Source organism: Equus quagga, chromosome 3 (genome assembly GCF_021613505.1).
Source record: "Equus quagga isolate Etosha38 chromosome 3, UCLA_HA_Equagga_1.0, whole genome shotgun sequence".
NCBI lineage: Eukaryota > Metazoa > Chordata > Mammalia > Perissodactyla > Equidae > Equus > Equus quagga.
The window spans coordinates 79,524,411-79,544,950 of NC_060269.1; the positions used below are offsets into that span (position 1 = coordinate 79,524,411).

Here is a 20,540-nt window from a genome sequence, read left to right on the forward strand (position 1 = left end):
ATGAGTAAAACAGGTTGTCAAAGCTGAAAAGGAGATTCTTCCATATGTGTGTGAAGGAAGTGCAGAAGAGCTAAATGTTCATGGAGAGGTATTTGTCGATGACCATTTGCAAGCGATCATTTTTTCCCTGTTAAATACACATGGTATTTAGAGATGATCATTTTTTCCTTGTTAAATACATATAGAAGTAACCATGCTGGATATTTAAATACTCAGATGTTTTTCTTTATAATTTTGGTTGAAGAGAATTGGCTTGCTTATTTGATTTTCAAAACTTACTTTAGAAAAAAAGGTAACATGAAATTTCATAAAAAGACAATTTCTGAAATACCATCACATCTGGAAATTAATGCTGACATTTACCATTTTTGTCTAGAGCAAGGAAAGTGGTTTCAGCATACTTAACCTGGGAGTTAATGAGGGAGTTGTTATCTGGGCCAATTTCCACGGTTGGGCATGGTACCCAGGCCATCTGTTGTAAATAAAGAAGGGAAGAATTTCGCAACAGCCGTGAGCCCACTGATAATCAGTTCATGTGCATTTTGTCATGACTGTCCCACTATACATAGCTTACTGACTCAGGGTCTTAAAAATTTTCTCTAAAATGTCATTCCCAACACCTGAATTGAGTGCTAAAGTGATGTGCCATATTGCCTGATAGGAATTCATCTAGCACATGGACTTAAATACCCTGTGCATATCTTACAGGAAATATTAATAAACTAATATGCTGTGGCTGCTTACGGCATCTCTCGATCAAATCTGAGAGACGAGGTTCATACAGAAGCTAGAATATTATGTAAAGGAAACGCTGTATCTACCACATGATGAAAACATGTCAAATGATAGAAATCATTCCTTGACAAGTTACATACTAAGTGTTATTTAACAAACACCTTGAAAAATCAACATTTTATGAAGCCTTCAACCAAGACATAGAATTACTTCTCTTTTCTTGTAGTGGTCCTCTTGTCTTAAAACTCCAAATTAAGGAAATGCAAAATTAGTTTGTCCATATATTTTTCTAAATACATCATTAAATCATTACTCTTTTTTCCAGCACTTAACAGAGCCCTTTTTGACTTGAAAACCTGTATGACTTTCTCATTGTCCGTTAGTCTTCTGAGTAGTTTACAATAAAATAATCCGAAGAAATAGATACATGCTTCTGCAGCAAGAGTAATCAATTTGTAGTGGCCCTCTGTCTTTCTGTAGATGTGACGGTATAAGCACTTTTGCTGCATTATTGAACAAGGTAAGGGAGTAACCAATCATCGGATAACCTGCAATCATCATTCCTTCCAAAGGAACAGATCTCCCCTTCTGAAACAATGACTCAAAGAAAGGCTTTCTATATGTGCATACCTGACCAAATATACGTTATGAAATACATACACGTTTTTGTTTGTATAAATATACACCAATAGTAAAAAAATCAAGTTGATCCTCTACCTTTATGAGTAATAATAATTTAAAACAACAGCTAACATTTTACAGCGTTTGAGTCTGATATTTTCTGGCGCTTTATTGATTATCAGCACTGTCCATCATTACATACAACAGTAAGTGCTTTGGAAGAAAAAATTGAATAAGGCCTTCAAGACTTCAGCTTCATGCTGATGGGTCTGTCAATACCTCAGTTCCCCATTCCTTTGCCTTTCTGAACTATGTTTATTTAAGGAGTCTTGAGTGTTCTTGCATATTGACTAAGGAAGCTGAAATTGATGGAAACAAGGTTATTCTTTAGTAAGCTGACAGGTTGAGTCCTTGATGTTCAACAGTGGAAAAACCAGAAATGATGCCCTGCCAGAAGAAAGCAAATCAAGGAAGTAAAGTGAAAAAGAAAGCATCATTTACATTCCAGTGTCAGGAGTTTCTAATTGTGAAGCAGCTTTGAAAGCTAGTTTTGTCTGTGATGCAGGTGAAGCCAATTTTTACTGCAAAACAGTTTGGCAGAGACCAGACGTCATTACTATTTGACGGCTATCCCATGACGTAGATGAAAAGTCTTAGGCCAGGTTTCTTAGTGGACAAATGTCCGCTTTGGGCATTTCCTAAAATAGGGCAACAACTGAATGAGTGATGAAATAAGCTTCAAGTTAACATCCAAGCAACACGTCTTCAAGTACAAATACCGTATCCTGTATTTGCTACTGAATATAGGTACTGTTAAAGAACTTGTGAAAAGTTTTAATCTTGACCTCAGAGTTTTAGCCTTACATTTTAGCCTGCAGTGCCTAATCAACTTATGGAATTAATAGTAGTTTTGTTCTACACGATCCCTCATAGGAAGAGAATTATTAGGCCTAATTTGTCAGGAGCGTGTTGAAAAGACTCTTTTTACTTTGAATTTTGTGAAATATGATAATGAGATTTTTCAAGGCACTTTTACTTTTTTCTATTTTTTATGTGGAATCATGCAGAAAAAGATACCTCAAAGTGTGCAAATATCTCCAGTGATTCAGGGGTTTTGTTTATTCAGTGGTGGTGGAACAGCAGGGTGGGAGTGATATATTTGATAATTTTCAGTGTTATAAAAACTGCGACTGCTGTTCTTCATGATAATGCTCAGCAATATTCTAATGAGAATAAGTTTGACTACTCATATAACACATAGGAGATTTGAGGTATAGTTCCCGAATAAGACCAAACAGCATTGCTAGACTCCAGGCTCAGCTGTGGATCTACTGTCGGCTAACTTGACATTATCATCCGTGCTTCCATGGCTCAGAAAAATTCTGTGCTCAGTAAATATTTCTGCTTTGAATGAATAAATCTGTCATGCAGTGGCATCTTTTGAAAATAATGATAGATTTGAATCTGAACTTAAAGATCCTTAATTCATGTTTCTAGTGTTCCTTCTCAGCTCCTTACACGGGATTAAAGGTTTACCTATGAGCCTTATACTTTTCAAACAAAGTTTCCTAATAAAGTCTCCTTGGCTTTTGTCAGCTCTCAAGCTGACAAAACTACCTGAGTAGTGGGAGGTATGGGGCTGTATTGGGGAGATCACAGGTTTTGAGTGAGACAAACCTAGATTCTGATTCCAGTTCTGCTATTAACTACCTGTGCGCTCAGGGCACAATATCTGTCCTTCCTAATGTTGAGTTTTACCATAAGTGAAAATGAGAATAATAATCTAAATCCTTAAGTGAGCAACCAGTCAATAGACCTAACATACTGCCTGATTCATAGGAAGCACTCAAATTACTTAATTAGATCATTTGTGAGTCATTATTTTTAAATGAGTAGCAAGTAAAAGGCAAGCGGCTACAATGTTTTGATCATTTTCCACTTCTTGTTTTACCAGACGACGATTTTTTTCACGAACTCCCAGAAACCTTTCCATCTGATCCTCCTGAGCCTCTGCCACATTTCCTTATTGAGCCTGAAGAAGCTTATATTGTGAAGAATAAGCCTGTGAACCTGTATTGTAAAGCCAGCCCTGCCACCCAGATCTACTTCAAGTGCAATAGTGAATGGGTTCATCAGAAGGACCACATAGTAGATGAGAGGGTAGACGAAACCTCTGGTGAGTTTTGCATTGCATTTGGACTGCTGCTGAGGGTTCATTTACTTGCTTCTTTAGTGTGTTGTCATACTGTTCTTTCAATTAGTGAAACTGAAAATGGAGTTATTATCCTTTGGCAAAAAGTTTTGAATCAGTTTGGTTAAGATTTGATGATCTCGTTCCATGCATTGCAAAGTCAAACGTGATGAATAAATCTTGACTTGACTCCTGTTGGACTACATGGAATTCAAACATGGTTCATGCGTAAGAAGGTAAATAATGAGAGTGAACACACTGAATCAATGGTAAATGCCCCATAAAAGATGTCTTTGAATTTCACTTGTGTGTCAAGTCTGGTGTCAGATCTCAATATCCTGGGATTGGAGAACATGTTCAACTAGGGATAAATTATACTTGCTTACGTGACTGTCAATGATAATTCACATGCATAATTTTCCCTTATATTTTAAAAATAATTTGTAAATAATGTAGATTCAAAATATCCTGTATCCTTAACTTACATCTAAAAATGAATCCTGATTACCTAATTCTTAGTTCAAGTTAAATCTAGAGTGATTGAGAGTAGTGATAGTCTGAGATCTGGAAAGAGAAGTGTTGAGTGTAGCCACAGTCTGGGTGGGTCTTGATCAGGGTATCTTTGCTCCTGGCATGGTTAAACTCTTGACTTTATTGTGCTGTAAATATCATCCTTATCAGTAAAATGCTACAGGCATAGAGCATATGAAGTAGATTTTAATAACCTGTGGGATTTAGATTGGCTATCAAGGAAACTTTCTTGATAGCAATTTTTTACTTCTCGGTGGGTAACGTAAGATTGTTATGGAATTTCCTGGAGTTATTTTAAATTGGAAAGATATATATCTTTCTTCAGTGGTTTTAGTGTTTTTGCTCTCCAGCAGGGAGAATAGCACTTTCAACTTTCAGATCCCTTCTAGATCTATGATTTTATAATATTAAGACACATGTTTTAAATATTAAGATTTCACTGATCAATTTTTCCAAGCTAAATAGTGACAAATTTGGCGTAAGTGGGAACATTTAAATATCTTCATTTTCTTTCTTAGGTATCTCTACATACTAAAATGGATACATATTTTCAAAATCCAAATTTTAATTAATTCATATTTGCCTCCGAATATTGAATTAACCAGGGGCAAGCAGAGACCAGCACCTGAGGGGGATCTGCATGCAGTGTCTCTAACAACATGAAGAGCGTATTGAGGTGACGGAACATAATAAATACAGCAGGCTGAGAGAGGGCTGGGAAGATGCATCCTTTAAAAAAGCCTGTGAGGCCTATACTCATAATAACACAAATGGTCTTAGAAAATCAGGTGGCAGCTCTATATAATTGTTGGTCAATTTGTGAATCAATATGCTCACTGCGTGCAAGCTGAGGACTGTAGGAATAACTGGGTATTCAACCGTACGGGAGCTTACTTCAGGGAATTGCCCCACCTCTTGGTCTAATTACTTAGAAAATAATTCCACCAGATGTCTTCAAAATCTCAAGTGAATTCAGTTTTATTTGTTTCAGCTCATTTATTTGTAAAGATTTCGAACACACAAGTTTTAACGGTAAGAGAAAAAAGAAAGAAATCACAAAAGCTAAAATGAGAGTCACGAGCATATTTGGATTTGTCTTTACTAAATTGGTGAAAATGCATACATAAGAAGATTAGAAATAAAAACAAAACTGCTTTGATAGTGAACCCCTCTGCCAGCTTCATGCTGTGGTGTTAAATATCTGTGTGTGAGTGTGTGTGTATTTTTTTAAAAGACATTTTCTTTCTGTAAAACATAATATTTTTTATTATTTCTACGTAAAATTAATATTGCATACCACAATGATTAAAACACACTTTAAAGCAACTGTAAATGAAAATATATGGCATGTTTACCTGCACAGTTCTCCTGAGATTCATGGATGGAGTAAGAAGCAATAAACCTTTCTGTTGTCTTTCGTTTTCACCCAAACCTTTATAAGAAAGCCAGCATCCAGATGAGTGTTTTACCTTTAAAGTTAGGAAAAAGACAAAGATGCCCACAGATACCAGTATTATTTGGTATTGTTCTTAACATACTAGCGGGTACAATTAGACAAGACAGATAATTGGCAAGAAAAATGTGAAAATTGTAAAGAGAATGGAAAAATGATTTTTGACAAATAGTATGATTTTGTATAGCTAGGAAACTTACTCAATTTCTAAGGAAAAAATTGAAAATACATCAAGAGAATGCAGAGGCCAGCCCAGTGGCGTGGTGGTTGGGTTTGTGCGTTCCACTTCAGTGGCCCGGGGTTTGTGGGTTTGGATCCTGGGCACAGACCTACCTACTGCTCATCAAAACCATGCTGTGGCAGCATCCCATATACAAAATAGAGGAAGATTGGCAATGGCTGTTAGCTCAGGGCCAATCTTCCTCACAAAAAAAAAAGAGAGAGAGAATACAGAAAAATTGCTGATAGCAGATCTATATAACCCATCAACTTTTCTAAGTATAGGTAGCCAATTCAAATTATAATGGAATAAAAGATATCATTTATAATAACAATCTAAAAGAAAAAATCTAGGCAGAGAGGTAATAAATTTACAGAATTTTAGAACAAAAATTTTAAATTCTACTTAGAGACAAAAAAATACTTTCTACTTGAACAAGTAGAAAGACATATCATGTTCTTGGATAGAAAGGCAGTATTTTTTACGTATTTGTTATTTATAAATGAACCATAAGGGCACCAACATTGTGTGAAGAATTATTTGTGAAAATAGCTGGAAGAATTCTGAAATAGTAGTGTATGTAATGAGAGAACACCAGCTCTTATAAACATATTATAAAGCTAAAGAAGTTAAACGCGTTTTATCTTAGCAGAGGATAAAACACACAGATTAATGGATTAAAACAGAGACCAGGAAATACTCAAACACCTAAGGCATTTTGTAATTTGACAAAGTTGGTTTTTTAAACCACAAGTTAGGCAGTTGGAAAAGTAAAAAATAAATAAATCTTGGGTTCTATCTCATTCTCCTGAATAAAACAAATTCTAGATATTAGGGCTTAATGTCATCATCATTATCATCATTTTCGTCATCACCATTATCACTAGGAAAAAATCTTGGCTATTTCTTTGTTGGTTGGTTGATTTCAGTGATGAGCAAAATCTTTTTAATGATGATAAAATCAAGAAGGCTTATAAGAAAGCATTATTAAATTTGAATATCCAACGCAAGAAAACCACAAAACCAAGTAACAGACCAAAAAAACACAAAAACTGATCGTATCTGTGGACATATACTAATCAAAGGGCTAACTTAATTAATATACAACTAGTTCTTAAAATATACTTAAGGAAAAGATCAGCAACCCAAGAGAAAATTGGGCAGAGTTTGAACATGCAGATATAGGGAAAGCAATGCAGTTGGTAAATAAGCATCTAAGAAGAATTTGTCAAGATCAAAGTAGTTAGTGCACAGTGTTGATGAAGACGTGGGACAGGGAATGGTTCATACTTTGTTGATGAGGTTGCAAATCGGTACAGTCTTTTTGAAGGCCAATTTGAAAATACCTGTCAAAAAATTTAAGTGTATATGCCCTTTTACTCAGTAATTACAAATTTCGGATTTATCTAAAATAAAATTCCAAATGAGCACAAAGACTTTCATACAAGTTGTCCATTGCACTCTTGTTGCAATAGCATATCGAGGACTGTTTATCCCCAGGATGGAATACTGCAATGCTTTTTGAAACAATGAGGTTTCTCCACATGTGAGGCTATAGAAAATTCTCTCATATAAAACTTGAAGGCAAAACCAAAGTAGAGAACACTGCATGTAATATGTCCTCATTATGTAAAGAAAGAGGATGCACGTCTATGTGTCTATGCATTAGGGTTTTCTGGAGAAATATACGAAAAGCAGTTGACAGCTCAGAATCTGGGATGAAAGGAGACTTCTTTTATTGCTTGATTATTTTTAATCTTGTGAATATGTTATTTCCATATTGGGGAGAAATTTGTAGGCCTCTTATATTAGAAATCTTTGCTTTCCTGTGAGATCAGAAACATTGTGAATGGAATTGAAATTGAACTTCTTCGTTTTTGGGTTTTTTCCTCTGAAGCTGGATTCATCTGCAACTTTGGTCCTCAAGTCTCCACTTACTGCAGCCTGACTATAGTCTTGTTGGGAACCTAGTGGTTCTTTTTTGCTGGGAAAGATTCGCCCTGAGCTAACATCTGTTGCCAATCTTCCTCTTTTTTTCCCCCTCCCTAAAGCCCCAGTACATAGTTGTATATTCTAGTTGTAGGTCCTTCTAGTTCTATGTGAGCCACCACCACAGCATGGCTACTGACAGACAAGTGGTGTGGTTCTGTGCCCGGGAATGGAATCTGGGCCACCAAAGCAGAACGCACAGAACTTTAACCACCAGGCCATCAGGGCTGGCTTGACTTAATGGTTCTTGATAGTGAGGAATGTTAGAATACATAGTCTTGAAATATATTACAAATCACAGAAATTTTCTTGGCCTTTTAAAAATCAAATTGGTTCTCAGATGATAAGAGAGACAAGTCATTGCAAACGAGTTTGTTTTTATAGATACCTCTGCCTTAGAATAATGCTATTTGGAAGCATGGTTAGCGGCAATCAGATACATTGCCTTGCACCTAAGAAAAATCAACCATGTTCAATTAAATCTCCATCAAAGGTAACTTCACATTGAAAAACTACAAAACAATAAAACCAAAAAACAGAACAAAAGTTCTTCTCTAACTCATAAAATTCTTCCTTTTAAATTATGAAGATGTTAAATAGACTCTCTTGCTCTGAAGTATGGAGCAAATGATTATTTGTACTCACTGAGAAAGCTATACCATTGATCATAAAATGTGCTGATTTAAGATCATTCATTGTTGTTACTGTTTGCCTTTTCATCTTTTACTTTGCGTTTCTTGCAAATGTGTAATAAAAGAAACAGCAAAGTGGAAAGCAGTATATATTAGATGGTTTAGAAATTTTCAATATTCAGAAGTTCTTGATTTGGTAGTATAGTAATAAGTACCTATGTTCCTTCAGAATTCCATAGAAATCTTGATCTGCTCAAAATTTTATGGTTACGTTGTTAAGAAAAACTGGGCTTTGGCTGCTTGCTTTCTATTTACTTGAAGTCTTTGCAATCCTTGTTTCCATGGTACCTAAGACTCACCATTGAAAAGCAAATATTTCCCCTCTATGAAGAAGCAAGGGAGTTTAGAAAACCTCAGTTGGTTTGGAATTTTAATAATGCTCAAGATGTTTCCATTTTTATCTTTAATTATTCTCACATTAGCAGAACATTATCAATAAATACAAAGAGTTCTAAGGCTTAGACTGAACATCTTACATGTATTATATCATTTGATCATCACGTCAAGCTTATGAGATAATTTTGGGATTCTCCTGTGAATGAGAAAACTGAGGCTCAGTAGAACAAAGACACTAACTTGCCCAAAATCACATAGCTAGGAGGTGACAGAGCCAGTACATGAACCCAGGGCTCTCTGACTCCAAAGTCTTTGCTCTTGGCCCTGTACCCAGTATCTCCCTAAATTCTGCCGTAACTACCGAACACAGAACAGTTAGACTGAAGAAGAGCTATGTAGTCCCTTTTTTCAGGAAAAAAATCTGGTTCAGAATGTCAGCTAAACATTTGTCTTTCATGCTTTTATCTGCCTTCCTGCCTTGTGACAAGTTTTCCATATGTGGTCCTTTCTGATTCTTAAATGTAATAACTTAAGAGAGTGCTTAGAATTTGATTCTTTTTATTCTTGAGGGTATTTAACATTTGACAAAATAGCAAAAGATGAGCCTTAAGAGAAAAAAAGATATTATTGATGAAGAGAAGCTAAATGGGCACCAATTTAAGTGAATTACCTTTACTCAAAGCAGAGCTTCCACAGATATACTCTGCTCACTCAGGTCCCTATTTGTTGCAAGGGTGTCACAGCTGAAATTCTTTCTCCTCTTGTATTCCTATTTTGGATACCTCTTCTCTCCATCTCCTCACCAAAAACAGAAATCTTGGCTTCATCCCTTACTCCAAAAGTCAAAATTATCTTCAAATATCACCAATTCCCTCTCACAATTCTCCCACAAAACATCCATCTATGTTTAATTCTTGCTGCTACTCCCTTAGTCTAGGCCTTTTGTATCTACCTCGTAGATTATTTGAGTAGCCTTCTATATCTTCCTGCCTTTCTCCTCAGCAATCCATTCTCTGGGTGGTTATAGGCCTAAAGCACAGGTCAAGTGACTGCATTACCCTGTTTCTTAAAATACATAATGGCTTTCCTTTGTCCGTGGAATAAAACACATCCTCCTTGATCATATATTTAAAAGCTTCAATACACTCTCTTCCTAATCAAACTTGCTAGCCTCGTTCTAATAGTGGCTCCCCCACGACATGCCCTATATAGTAGGCCAATTTGGTTTTTCCTCTTAAACTGTGTTTCATGAACCACCAGTGTCGTATAAGTACTGTTTGGGGAAAAAAAACAAAGAAACAGAAAGCTTTGTGGTCAAATAATTTAAGAACAGTGCAATAATTACATTCCCCTTTGGGAGAAAAGTATGAAGTGTATTGTCATGTAAAAGTGCCAGGAAAGCTCCGCAGGAAAAAACTTTTTTTAACCTCATATTATCTGGCAACTGAACTCTTTTTCACAGAACTGCTATTAAAATATCATGAGACCTTATTGTAACACCAGGACATAATTTAAGAAATGCTGCTCATACATTTTCAGAGGGAAATTAGGTGGGATTTGTTTAAATTTTATTAAATGAATGCAAACACTCCACACTTCTGTGTCTTAGAATCACAGCCACTTTAAGCTGTGAGACTACAGCAGTCGTTTAAACTCAGTGAGTTATTGGCACGCTCTCCCTTAAATTGAGTGTAATTGATTTTGGGTTATCTTGACTTAGTGGTCCTACTGACGTCATTTGGAACTGTAGGAAACAGTTCTGGTCGCCTCCTGGCCTCTTACTGATCTTAGATATTTGAAAGGAACAGTTATCACGTCTCCTTTCCCAAGTTCTCTCTTGTCTTCAGTCCAAACATTGTGAGCTGCGGAGTCAGTTCCGTGGAATCTAGGATTACGTCGGTCTTTCTCATTATTCCAGTCCCATGTTTAACCTGATGTTAGGTACTTGGTAGGTGCTCAATAAATGTGTTGTATGAATTAATGATCCTTTATACCATGCTTTCCCGCATCCAGCCTCTGTTAAAATCCTACTAATTCTTAAAGAAGTATCTCAGGTGCAATGTCACGGATGAATATTTCTATAACACCCCAAGTCATATGTAGACATGTCTATGTTTCTGTTATTTGTACTTCCATTTTCATTACACTCATAAGTGTGAATTGGATATGTGTATTAGGTTAAACCATATGAAACCATCAATATTCAACCATTTTTGAGGTACAAAAATGGCAATTTCTAGTAATTCAATATCCCGTTATTTATGGAAGAGTTATATTCGTGTATATCTAAATATATAAAGTCTCTGTCTCTTGAACTACATTGGAATGGTATGTATGGTATGACCTGTGTTTTGTAATGCTTTGTCTTTTCTAAAGTTTATAACACAAGGCACTAAGCACAGGAGATAATCAATAAAAGTTTGTTTTGTGCCACGCATCCTGCTAACATTGGGTAACGGAAATTTATGAGACATACTGATGAGGTTTTCATTTGGAATATTTCATGAATTTGAGGAATACATAAAGATAGCATGCTCTTTTATAAGAAGAGTTATTTTACACATTAAATACACACATCCGACCAATCGATATTCTCCATGTAAAAGAATTCCTTTAGGGCAGGCCAGGTGGTGTAGTGGTTAAGTTCTCGAGCTCCATTTTGGTGGCCTGGGGTTCATGGGTTCGGATCCCGGGTGCAGACCTACACACCAGTTGTCAAGCCATGCTGTGGCAGCATCCCACATACAAAAATGAGGAAGATTGGCAACAGATGTTAGCTCAAGGCCAATCTTCCTCACCAAAAAAAAAGAAGAAGAATTACTTTAAACTCAGTTCTTATTAACAGAATGAACATTTTCAAAAGGAAGTCAAGTGAAACTTTGTTTAAATTTTAGGAATTATGCATAAAATTTGGAAGCTCTATTTGAACTTCATTCCATAATATTTTCTTTAAGTCAATGGGAGTATTGTCTTTGCAAGAATAGAGCCATATATTTGTAATATATTTTCTGCCAATGAAGATAAATGATTCTGGAATATAAATCAATTATTTATTTTATTCCCTTCTCAGAGGTACTTATTTCAATACTGGAAACTAACAATTTTTTTTTTTTCAGTTTGAGGCTGGCCCCAAAATAAACATAGAAAATTGGCAAGGATCCATGTGGTCCATGAAGCCTTTTCCACTGAGTCAATCTGATAACTTGGTGAAAGGGTAGTTACCAGTTAGTGATGACAGAATATCAGTTCTCTTGAAATACATACTTTTCCTTATTCTTCATTTGTTAGTGCTCACAACTGATTCATCCTTATTTCATAGGGTTTTCAAGTCTTTAAATACCTGGGTTAACATGATCCACATAATCTCAGGTACAGTTACAGAAACGTGGCTTAATTGTTGCTTTCATTCCATTCTAGCACGAAGATAGTCTCGGCTGGCTGAGCAATGTGGGCTCTTTCACTGTGTATAAATCTGCTTTTGTTTCCATTCTTTTCCTAACTTACAGATAGAAGTGAGTACTTCAAAAATTTTAGGCCACCTGTTTGGATTCCTTTTGTTTCTGATCTATCATTTTCATGAAGTTTTTATTGTTTTTTGTTCATTTTTAGTAATTCCAATATTTGCAAATATCTGTATTATAGACCCTGCACATACTCCAAAACACCCTGACTACATCATATCTGCAGAACTGTGTAATTTTAACTTAATTATATCCCATGCGGAAGATTTTTAATGTTTGAATTACGTACTGTATAGAAAATTTTAATCACACGTACTTATTTGAATAGATACTGCCCAGAACATGATTGCAAACTAGAGGCAAGAAAACATTACACCTTTCAATGCAGTTTTAGTGGGCTGTGTTTCATTGGAGCAAAACAGAAATTTTCTAAAATTATACACAGTGAGAGTTTAATGTAATGAACACAAAGAAATTCTGCCCTGCCAATTAACACTTAGGGCAAGGTTACTTCGAATACGTTAGTCCTGTTTCCTCCCACAGCTAAGATGAAAGCATTGATTAATACAGTTTAATCAAGAATATGCATATAAGTAGATATATAAGTAATACATATGTATTTGAGTGTGAATCTGTTTGCATTTTCCCAAATTTGGAGAAGAGACAATCAAATGTCACCCACCCCTAGGCCCACAAGAGGCCACAATAAGAAACAGGAGTACGAGGACCACTCTTCATCTAAATTACTTTCTGCTCACACAGGGCATTTCAGGAGTAAAACTAGAGACTGTGTTGCTATAGCAATTTCTCCATGTGCCCAGCAACCATGCGTATGCTGTGGCTTGGAGTTCTAATATGCCCACTTCAAAGTGAGGAGAGCGCACGTGTTAAAAGCCGTAATGTATTTTTAACCTCACCTTTGGCTAAAATATGTGAAGGTTTTAAGGAGAGCTCTTGTTCTTTATTTTCATAGGAAGGAACATACTTAACAGAGTTCTGGATTGTAATATGAAATGGATTAATCATCTTGCTTAAGGAAGTTTAAGAAACAGTTTCAGCTTAAAAGAGAGGGTTAACCTCCTAAGGAGCCTGGCTTTCTCTCAAAATGTCGGTGTTCTTTTTAGTGTCTGTACCTATTGTGCCAAATATAAAGAAACCTGGTTGATAATTACAAGATAATGATCCAGGTTGTTGTCCCTTTTAGCCTGTGATGTCATAAATTGTTATCCATTCTATTTGGGGCTCTATATCACTAAATCTTACTATCCAATATACTCTCAATAATTGGCTCAAAATCCTGATGCTATTTTCTCTCTCCTCGCTCCAACGTCTTTTTGGCATTTTAAAGACACAGCAGAGAATTTTTTAGTTAAAAAATGCCACGATCAGGGGCCAGCCTGGCGGTGCAGGGGTTAGGTTCGCACCTTCTACTTCGGTGGCTTGGGATTCACCAGTTCGGATCCCTGGTGGAGACCTATGCACCACTTGGCAAGCCATGCTGTGGCAGGCATCCCACATATAACGTGGATGAAGATGGGCACGGATGTTAGCTCAGGGCCAGTCTTCCTCAGCAAAAAAGAGGAGGGTTGGCAGCAGATGTTAGCTCAGGGTTAATCTTCCTCAAAAAAAAAAAATAAAAGCCATGATGAATGAATAACCTAATGCTAAAACTTGAGGGAAGAGGGCTTTCTTGCTCTGAACCCTTCAGTCTTCTCCCCCCAAATGCCATCAATCTGGAGTCATCCGTTCACCAGGGATTCTCAGAGCCATCTTGGGGATGCCTGTTGAAATATCCACTCTTGCCAATTCCTCTGAAAAGCACTATTTGGAGATACGAAACCAGCATGTATAACATGAGAGCTACAATTAGCAAAATATCAGGGTCTGGCAGAAAAGCAAGCACAGCATGCAGGAAGTATAAAATCTAGCAATAAAAAAACAATTCAGATAGGGAAGTCTTGAACTCATTCCTAATTTCATCAAGGGTTTAACCTGATTTTTAAAACCTATTTTGGAAGAAATTTCCAAGAACAGAAAGGCAAGAGCAACAAGGAACTCTCAGGGCATTAGCTGAGAGCCCTGGCTGCATTGGACAATCCCCAGGGCAGGCTCCTGAAAACACCCATGTCCTGGCCCCCAGGAGAGAATGGTTTCATTGGGAACAGTGCACAGCTTTCTTCTCATCCGTCTGTTTGCTTCTTCAAGGCTGTCTAGTGATGGTAAAGTACAGCCAGGCATGAAAACCAGGGCCTGAGGAGACAGTACCGTGAAAGCGGAGCATAGCGGAAGTACTTAGATGTTCCATTCAAAAACCACAGGCCAGACGCTTTCCTTGGTACCGTAAGTAGAGACACAGCCAAGACCTGATGCCCTTAAGGAGATCGCAGTCTAGAAGGGACCAAAGAGAGGAGGGAAAAGAGAGAGAAAAAAGTGTGCTTTACCGTTCGCTCTGGTTCTCCTCTCACCGGTAGAATAAATTCACGCAACCCCTTGATAGTTCTGTGGTATAGAGTTACACGGTAGAGAGCTCCGGCTTTCTTCAAGATCCTTTCGCCTGTCTCTGCCTATTAAATTTCTCAGACTGAGGGATAGCAGCCTTCTGAGGGAAGAGGGGGAATCTAGGGCTTGAGTGAATTAAAATCTAGCTGCAAAAACCCAGGGGATTGTTCTGAACAAGGCAATTCCAGGAATGGCAGGCAATGGATGACATGCCTCTTTTTATAGCCCAGCCTTGATGATCCTAGACAATGATGCCCTCTGTATGAAAGGACGTTAGTGACTAAGAGGCTGCCTCTCCACACCCATTCCATGGGGCATTTGTGAAACCAGAAAAACATCACGTGGCAGGCAGCTTTTCCTCACCTTTTCGCTCTGTCAGATTCTTGAGTCTACTCTTTGAATGTAGAGACACAGAGTAACTGCCCTTAGTCACTGGATTAGTTTTCTGGGGCTGCCACAATAAATTACCATGAAATTCGTGGCTTAAAAACAACAGAAACTTACTGTCTCACTGTTCTGTAGGCTAGAAGTCTGACATCCAGCAGAGCTGCACTCCCTCTGGGGACTCCAGAGGAAAATCTGTTCCTTGTTTCTTCTAGCTTCCCGGGGCTGCCCAGGCGTTCCTGAGCTTGTGTCCTCCTCGCTCCAATCTCTGCCTTCATCTTCGCACCACCTTCGCTTCCACGTTTGTCTTCTCTGTGTGGTTCAATAAGGACACTTATCACTAGATTTAGGGCCCACCTGGATAATTTAGGATCTCAAGAACCTTAACTTAATTGCATCCACAGAGACCCTCTTGCAAGATAAGGTAACATTCAGCTGCTCTCGGGATGCATATGTGGGCACATTTTTTAGGGGTCACCATTTGGCCCACTGTAGTCACTAAACATCTGTCAAGATAAAGTCACTTAATGTGACAGTTGAAAAGGACAATGAACTTTAACAGACCCCTCATCAAGAAGATATACAGATGGCAAGTAAGCATATGAAAAGATGCTCCATATCATGTGTCATCAAGGAAATGCAAATTGAAACAACAATGAGATACCACTACACACCTATTAGAATGGCCAAAATCCAGAAGACTGTCACAACAAATGCCAGTTGGAATGTGGAACAACAGGAACTCTCGTTCATTGCTGGTGGAAAAGCAAAATTCTACAGCCATTTGGAAGATGGTTTGGCACAAAACTCAACATACTCTTACCGTATGATACAGCCATTGCATTCCTTGGTATTTACCCAAAGGAGTTGAAAACTTATGTCCACACAGAAACATGGATGTTTATAGCAACTTTATTCATAATTACCAAAACTTGGAAGTGATCAAAATGCCCTTCAGTAGGTGAATGAAAAAATAAACTCTAGTACATCCAGACAATGGAATACTATTCAGTGCTAAAAAAAAAAAAAAAAATGAGCTGTCAAGTCATGAAAAGACATAGAGGAAACTTAAATGCATGTTGCTAAGCTAAAGAAGCCAATCTGAAAAGGCTGAATACTGTATGATTCCAACTATCTAACATTCTGGAAAAGGCAAAACTATGGAGACAATAAAAGGATCAGTGGTGGCCATGGGTTCTCGGGGAGGAAGGGATGAACTGGCAGAGCACAGAGGATGTTTAGGGCAGTGAAACTACTTTGCATGATACTGTAATGGCGGTTACATGTCATTAAATTTGTTCAAATCCATGGAATGTACACCACCAAGAGTGAACCCTAATGTAAACTAGGGACTTTGGGTGATAACGATGTGTCAGTGTAGGCTCATCAACTGTAACAAACACACCACCCTGGTGTCACCAATTGTAGCAAATACGCCACCCTGGTGGGAGATGTTGCTAACAGGGGAGGCTATGCATGTATGGGAGTGGGAGGTCTATGGGAAATCTCTGTACCTTCCTCTCAATTTTACTTTAAACCTAAAACTGCCTTAGGAAACGGTCTATTAAATACCATGAAAAAAAAGGGCCATGATGATGGAGGCAGTGAGTAGCAGTGATGGGGCCCGGAAATGAAAGCATTTACCTGGCTATTTTCTGCCATTTGGTCAATATTTCTAAGTTAACTATAAATGTAACAGGCAATGAAAACATCCCCCAGTGTTCTTTCCTAGCTTTCTGAAGCTCCCCCAATCTGTTGCACTGTACTGTGGGCCAAATACAAGAAAAGAACTGCTCAGCCAGGCTTCTGCATGTTGCTCATTTTCCTCGTGCCCATGGCAGCCTTGCCAACCTCTGCACTCTAACAGTTCATGCTGTTTCATGGAGACCCAAAAACTCTGACAGCCACGTTTCTCATGAAAATTCTTTCCCCACATAGTTGCCAAAACCAAACCGAAATAGCCAATACAATCAAAAGAGCTTCACTTGACAATTTCCTCTACACACACACACACACACACACACACACACACGCACACACCCTTTTGCTTGGCCTAGCAACACAATGGGAATGTAAACACGTTGTTAATGCAGTCGCTCTCAGTTGGCTTCCCAGATGGCTGGAGTTCAATAGATTTTTCCCCCTGATTTCCTCAGCTTCTCCTAGCAAGTGCTAAACAGCCATTACGCCTTTTCCTGCACATTGAGATTCATCTGCAGCTACTAAAGCGCCTCCAAAGTGCTTCAATTTTGCATGAGCGCTAAGCTGGGGCCTGGGAGACATTACCCAGTACTGAAGGCCCAGATCATTAGAAGGAGCATGTAAATCCTCTGAACCAGAAATAAAAAGTGCAGAGATTTCCTTTGTGAAGTCCCAGCTGCAGCATTATGTAAAACACGCACCTTTGGCAAGATTGTATGTGGTCCCTTTTACCTGCTAAATTTTATTTTTGCCTTTTGTTCCCTCACTTTGTCATATATGTTCTAATTTTTTTAAAGCACTGTGCTTTATTTCATAGTCAGGAACATATTAATAATAGCCGTGAGCTATCACTATTTTTCTCAGGACGCCAGATCCCTCTTCACTTTTAATAGGGACGGAAGTTCAAAGTGCTGCTCAGGGAGCACCCACATGATAGGATTTTTAAACAAACCTGAAACCTGCTGAGTAGCAAGAAGCTTTGGGGTGTGGCGATGAGTTGACGTTTATGAGGTATGTGCAGGGGGCATAAATCTATATTATTTAAGTAAGTATAGATGTAGGAAGTGTACAGATGTTGGATTTTGGAGAGAGATGGGGATAGAAGATAAAGGGATTATGAAAATTATTAAAAGAAGCGATTTTGTTCCTCTCCGTTTTTCAGTAGTTTCATCCGTGTCCATTATTACCTAAAAGTCCTATTTGTATTTTTCAAGGTGAACAGATTTTTATCTGGACTTGGTCTGTATTCCATCTCTGCTCTCCTGCCAGTGTGCTTGTCAGACCATCTTGCTGTAAATTAAAGCGAGCCTGTGGTCAGCCGGAGCAGGACCTGCGAGAGGGCGGCGCGGGAGGGCTGGCATTCGGAGAGTCCTGCAGTTCCGCGCGGTGTGGGCCTGGGCCGACGCCACCAGCCTGTGGAGTTGGGACCCAAAAGCACTCATGACGGGAAGGTTGACTCTGCATCCTTATTTGGTATTTCCTTTGCGTAGGGTTTTTTGAACAGTTACGGTAACATTTTATTTTTTTGTCTACAGTATATTCATTCAAGAGTAATAAACCAGGTTCCTTTTATATGGTTGTTCTATACTGATTTCTCTTTTTCCATATATGTATGTAATAGATCAAACTATCTTTATTTTAGGATTCTGAGAGTAAAAATGTACATTTGTGATTAGATTCAGCAGTTCATTACTTATCTCTAAACATATTTCCAAGGACATTTATTAACTACTGCTTTATTCCACACTGCATATGCAAGTGGGATCTGACAGAAATGTGACTAAATGAGCTTATAATAGGGTGTGAAGTAAATGCATTCCAACTGGTAGATAAAATAAAATAGTTGATGAAAGATACACATATAAATATACACAGTGATGTTAGGTGCATGTATTTACTGTCTATATGGCATATCCACTTTGTGCTGAAGCCCAGTTTTGTTTGTCAGCACGTGGTATGGATCCTTCAGACTGGGTAGTCCCATCCACTAATTTCCCTTTACTAAAAACATGGCTCGTCATGCATATGTCATCATCTATTAGTGTTAGTATAATCACAAAATATGACTTACTGTGATTCCACACCTCATGACGTTGAGCTGTACATATTAAATAGTCAGCTTTCCTGGTCTCCCTGGAGAGTGTTTATTCACTAGGCATATATCCTTTGAAGAGGATATGTTTGTAAAAGAAAGGAAGGAGAAGAAAACTTTGCCTGGAGACATGAACAGGCACATGACTGTTCACTTGGCAGTATGATGTAGTTACATAAATATCTCAGGGAATTGGAGCTCATGGTGGGAAATAATCGTTTTCCTTCTTTCTTTTTCTTTGTGATGCTAGTGCAGAATGGACATGAAGATATTACAGTTTACACACAATATTCAGAATCAGGTGTCACTCTTCTGTCGTTCAAGTTTAAGTTTTTCTATGTCTTGTGAAAACACCAAAATAAGATTGATTATAAAGAAAGTGATACTGCTAATAAAACATTATAACCTAGTGTTTTGCATCAATTTGTTTGTTCAACATTTTTGTTGGAAGTGCTATCTTGAAAAATATTTCAAGGAAAACATTTTGAAATTAATATTTTTGCTACATACACAGATTCCTCTGTTTTATAGCATTTTGAGCATAAATATTAAAATCACACATTCAGATATTTGGAAACTCTCAGAATTAATAGAAATTCTTCTTTGTATATCTGACAAGATGTTGCCAAATAAAAATCTTTTTAGGATTTTGGAGCTAAGCACTGAATCATGGTAAAAAAAAGACCAAATGTTATGGGATTAATAAGTATTTTCTTCATCCATTTATTTCCTGGTATTCATTTATGAATACCCACTGCATGCCAAGCATGTTATACATAGTCTACATCATTTAAATCTGTATTATGCTAACATGCAGTAACAATTAGACCTCCCCAAAGATAGAATGGCTCAAACATGATAGAATGATACATCTGTTTACATAACAGTTGCAGGAAGGCACCCTTAGTTGTTGGGCAGGTCTGTTCCCTTTGACCAGTCATGGACCCAGACTCCTTCTGTCTTGTGGCTCTGCCATCCTCTCAAGCCTCATCCTCTTCTGCATCTAGCTAGTAGAAAAGGAAAGATAGCAAAGAGGACACTCACCACTTTCTTCAACAGCTTGGTCAAGAAAAGGTACATGTTCCTTCCACTCATATTCTATTGATTAGCATTGCTTTTGCGGCTACTTCTAAAGGAAAGGAAACTAGAAAACATGGTCAAGTTGTGGTCCCAGGAAGATGCTGGCAGTCTTTGCCACTCAGTCTGTCTATAAAGGTACTTTCTCTTAAAGACTACTTTTGATCTCATAACAGTCCTGTGAAGCACACTGGGAAAAGACTTTTTACCTATTTACTGATTTAAAGTTTAATAAAATGAGAAATTTAATGCCCTACCTACAGTTACTCATGATGGTAGCCAAGCTAGGAACAACAATCTGGTTTTCTTCCTTTTCATCTGATATTCTATTTTTTCCTATATTTAACTCTCTGTCAGTATAGACTTCCATAACACAAAAAACAATAATCCAAATTTTATTTGACCTGATAATTTTTAGTATTTCAGTGTCATTGTGATTTCTTAAAAATCCAATTCCTGGTTTTTCTTATTGAAGTAACTTTATTAGTTCTGCTGTAGTAGGACTTCTAATACTCATATCTATTTCTCCTCTCCTTCCTGGGCATACAGGAGTACTAC

The 20,540-nt window shown here is 37.6% G+C and overlaps 1 protein-coding gene across 2 annotated transcripts in view; it reads left to right on the forward strand.

Moving 5' to 3' along the window:
* Positions 1-20,540, forward strand: part of UNC5C (unc-5 netrin receptor C) — a 351,791-nt gene that overhangs the window by 206,192 nt on the left and 125,059 nt on the right. For both annotated transcript variants that reach the window (XM_046655649.1, XM_046655651.1), the window contains exon 2: positions 3,311-3,532. In XM_046655649.1, coding sequence (XP_046511605.1) covers positions 3,311-3,532 — 222 coding nt within the window. The remainder of the gene's footprint in view (positions 1-3,310; positions 3,533-20,540) is intronic.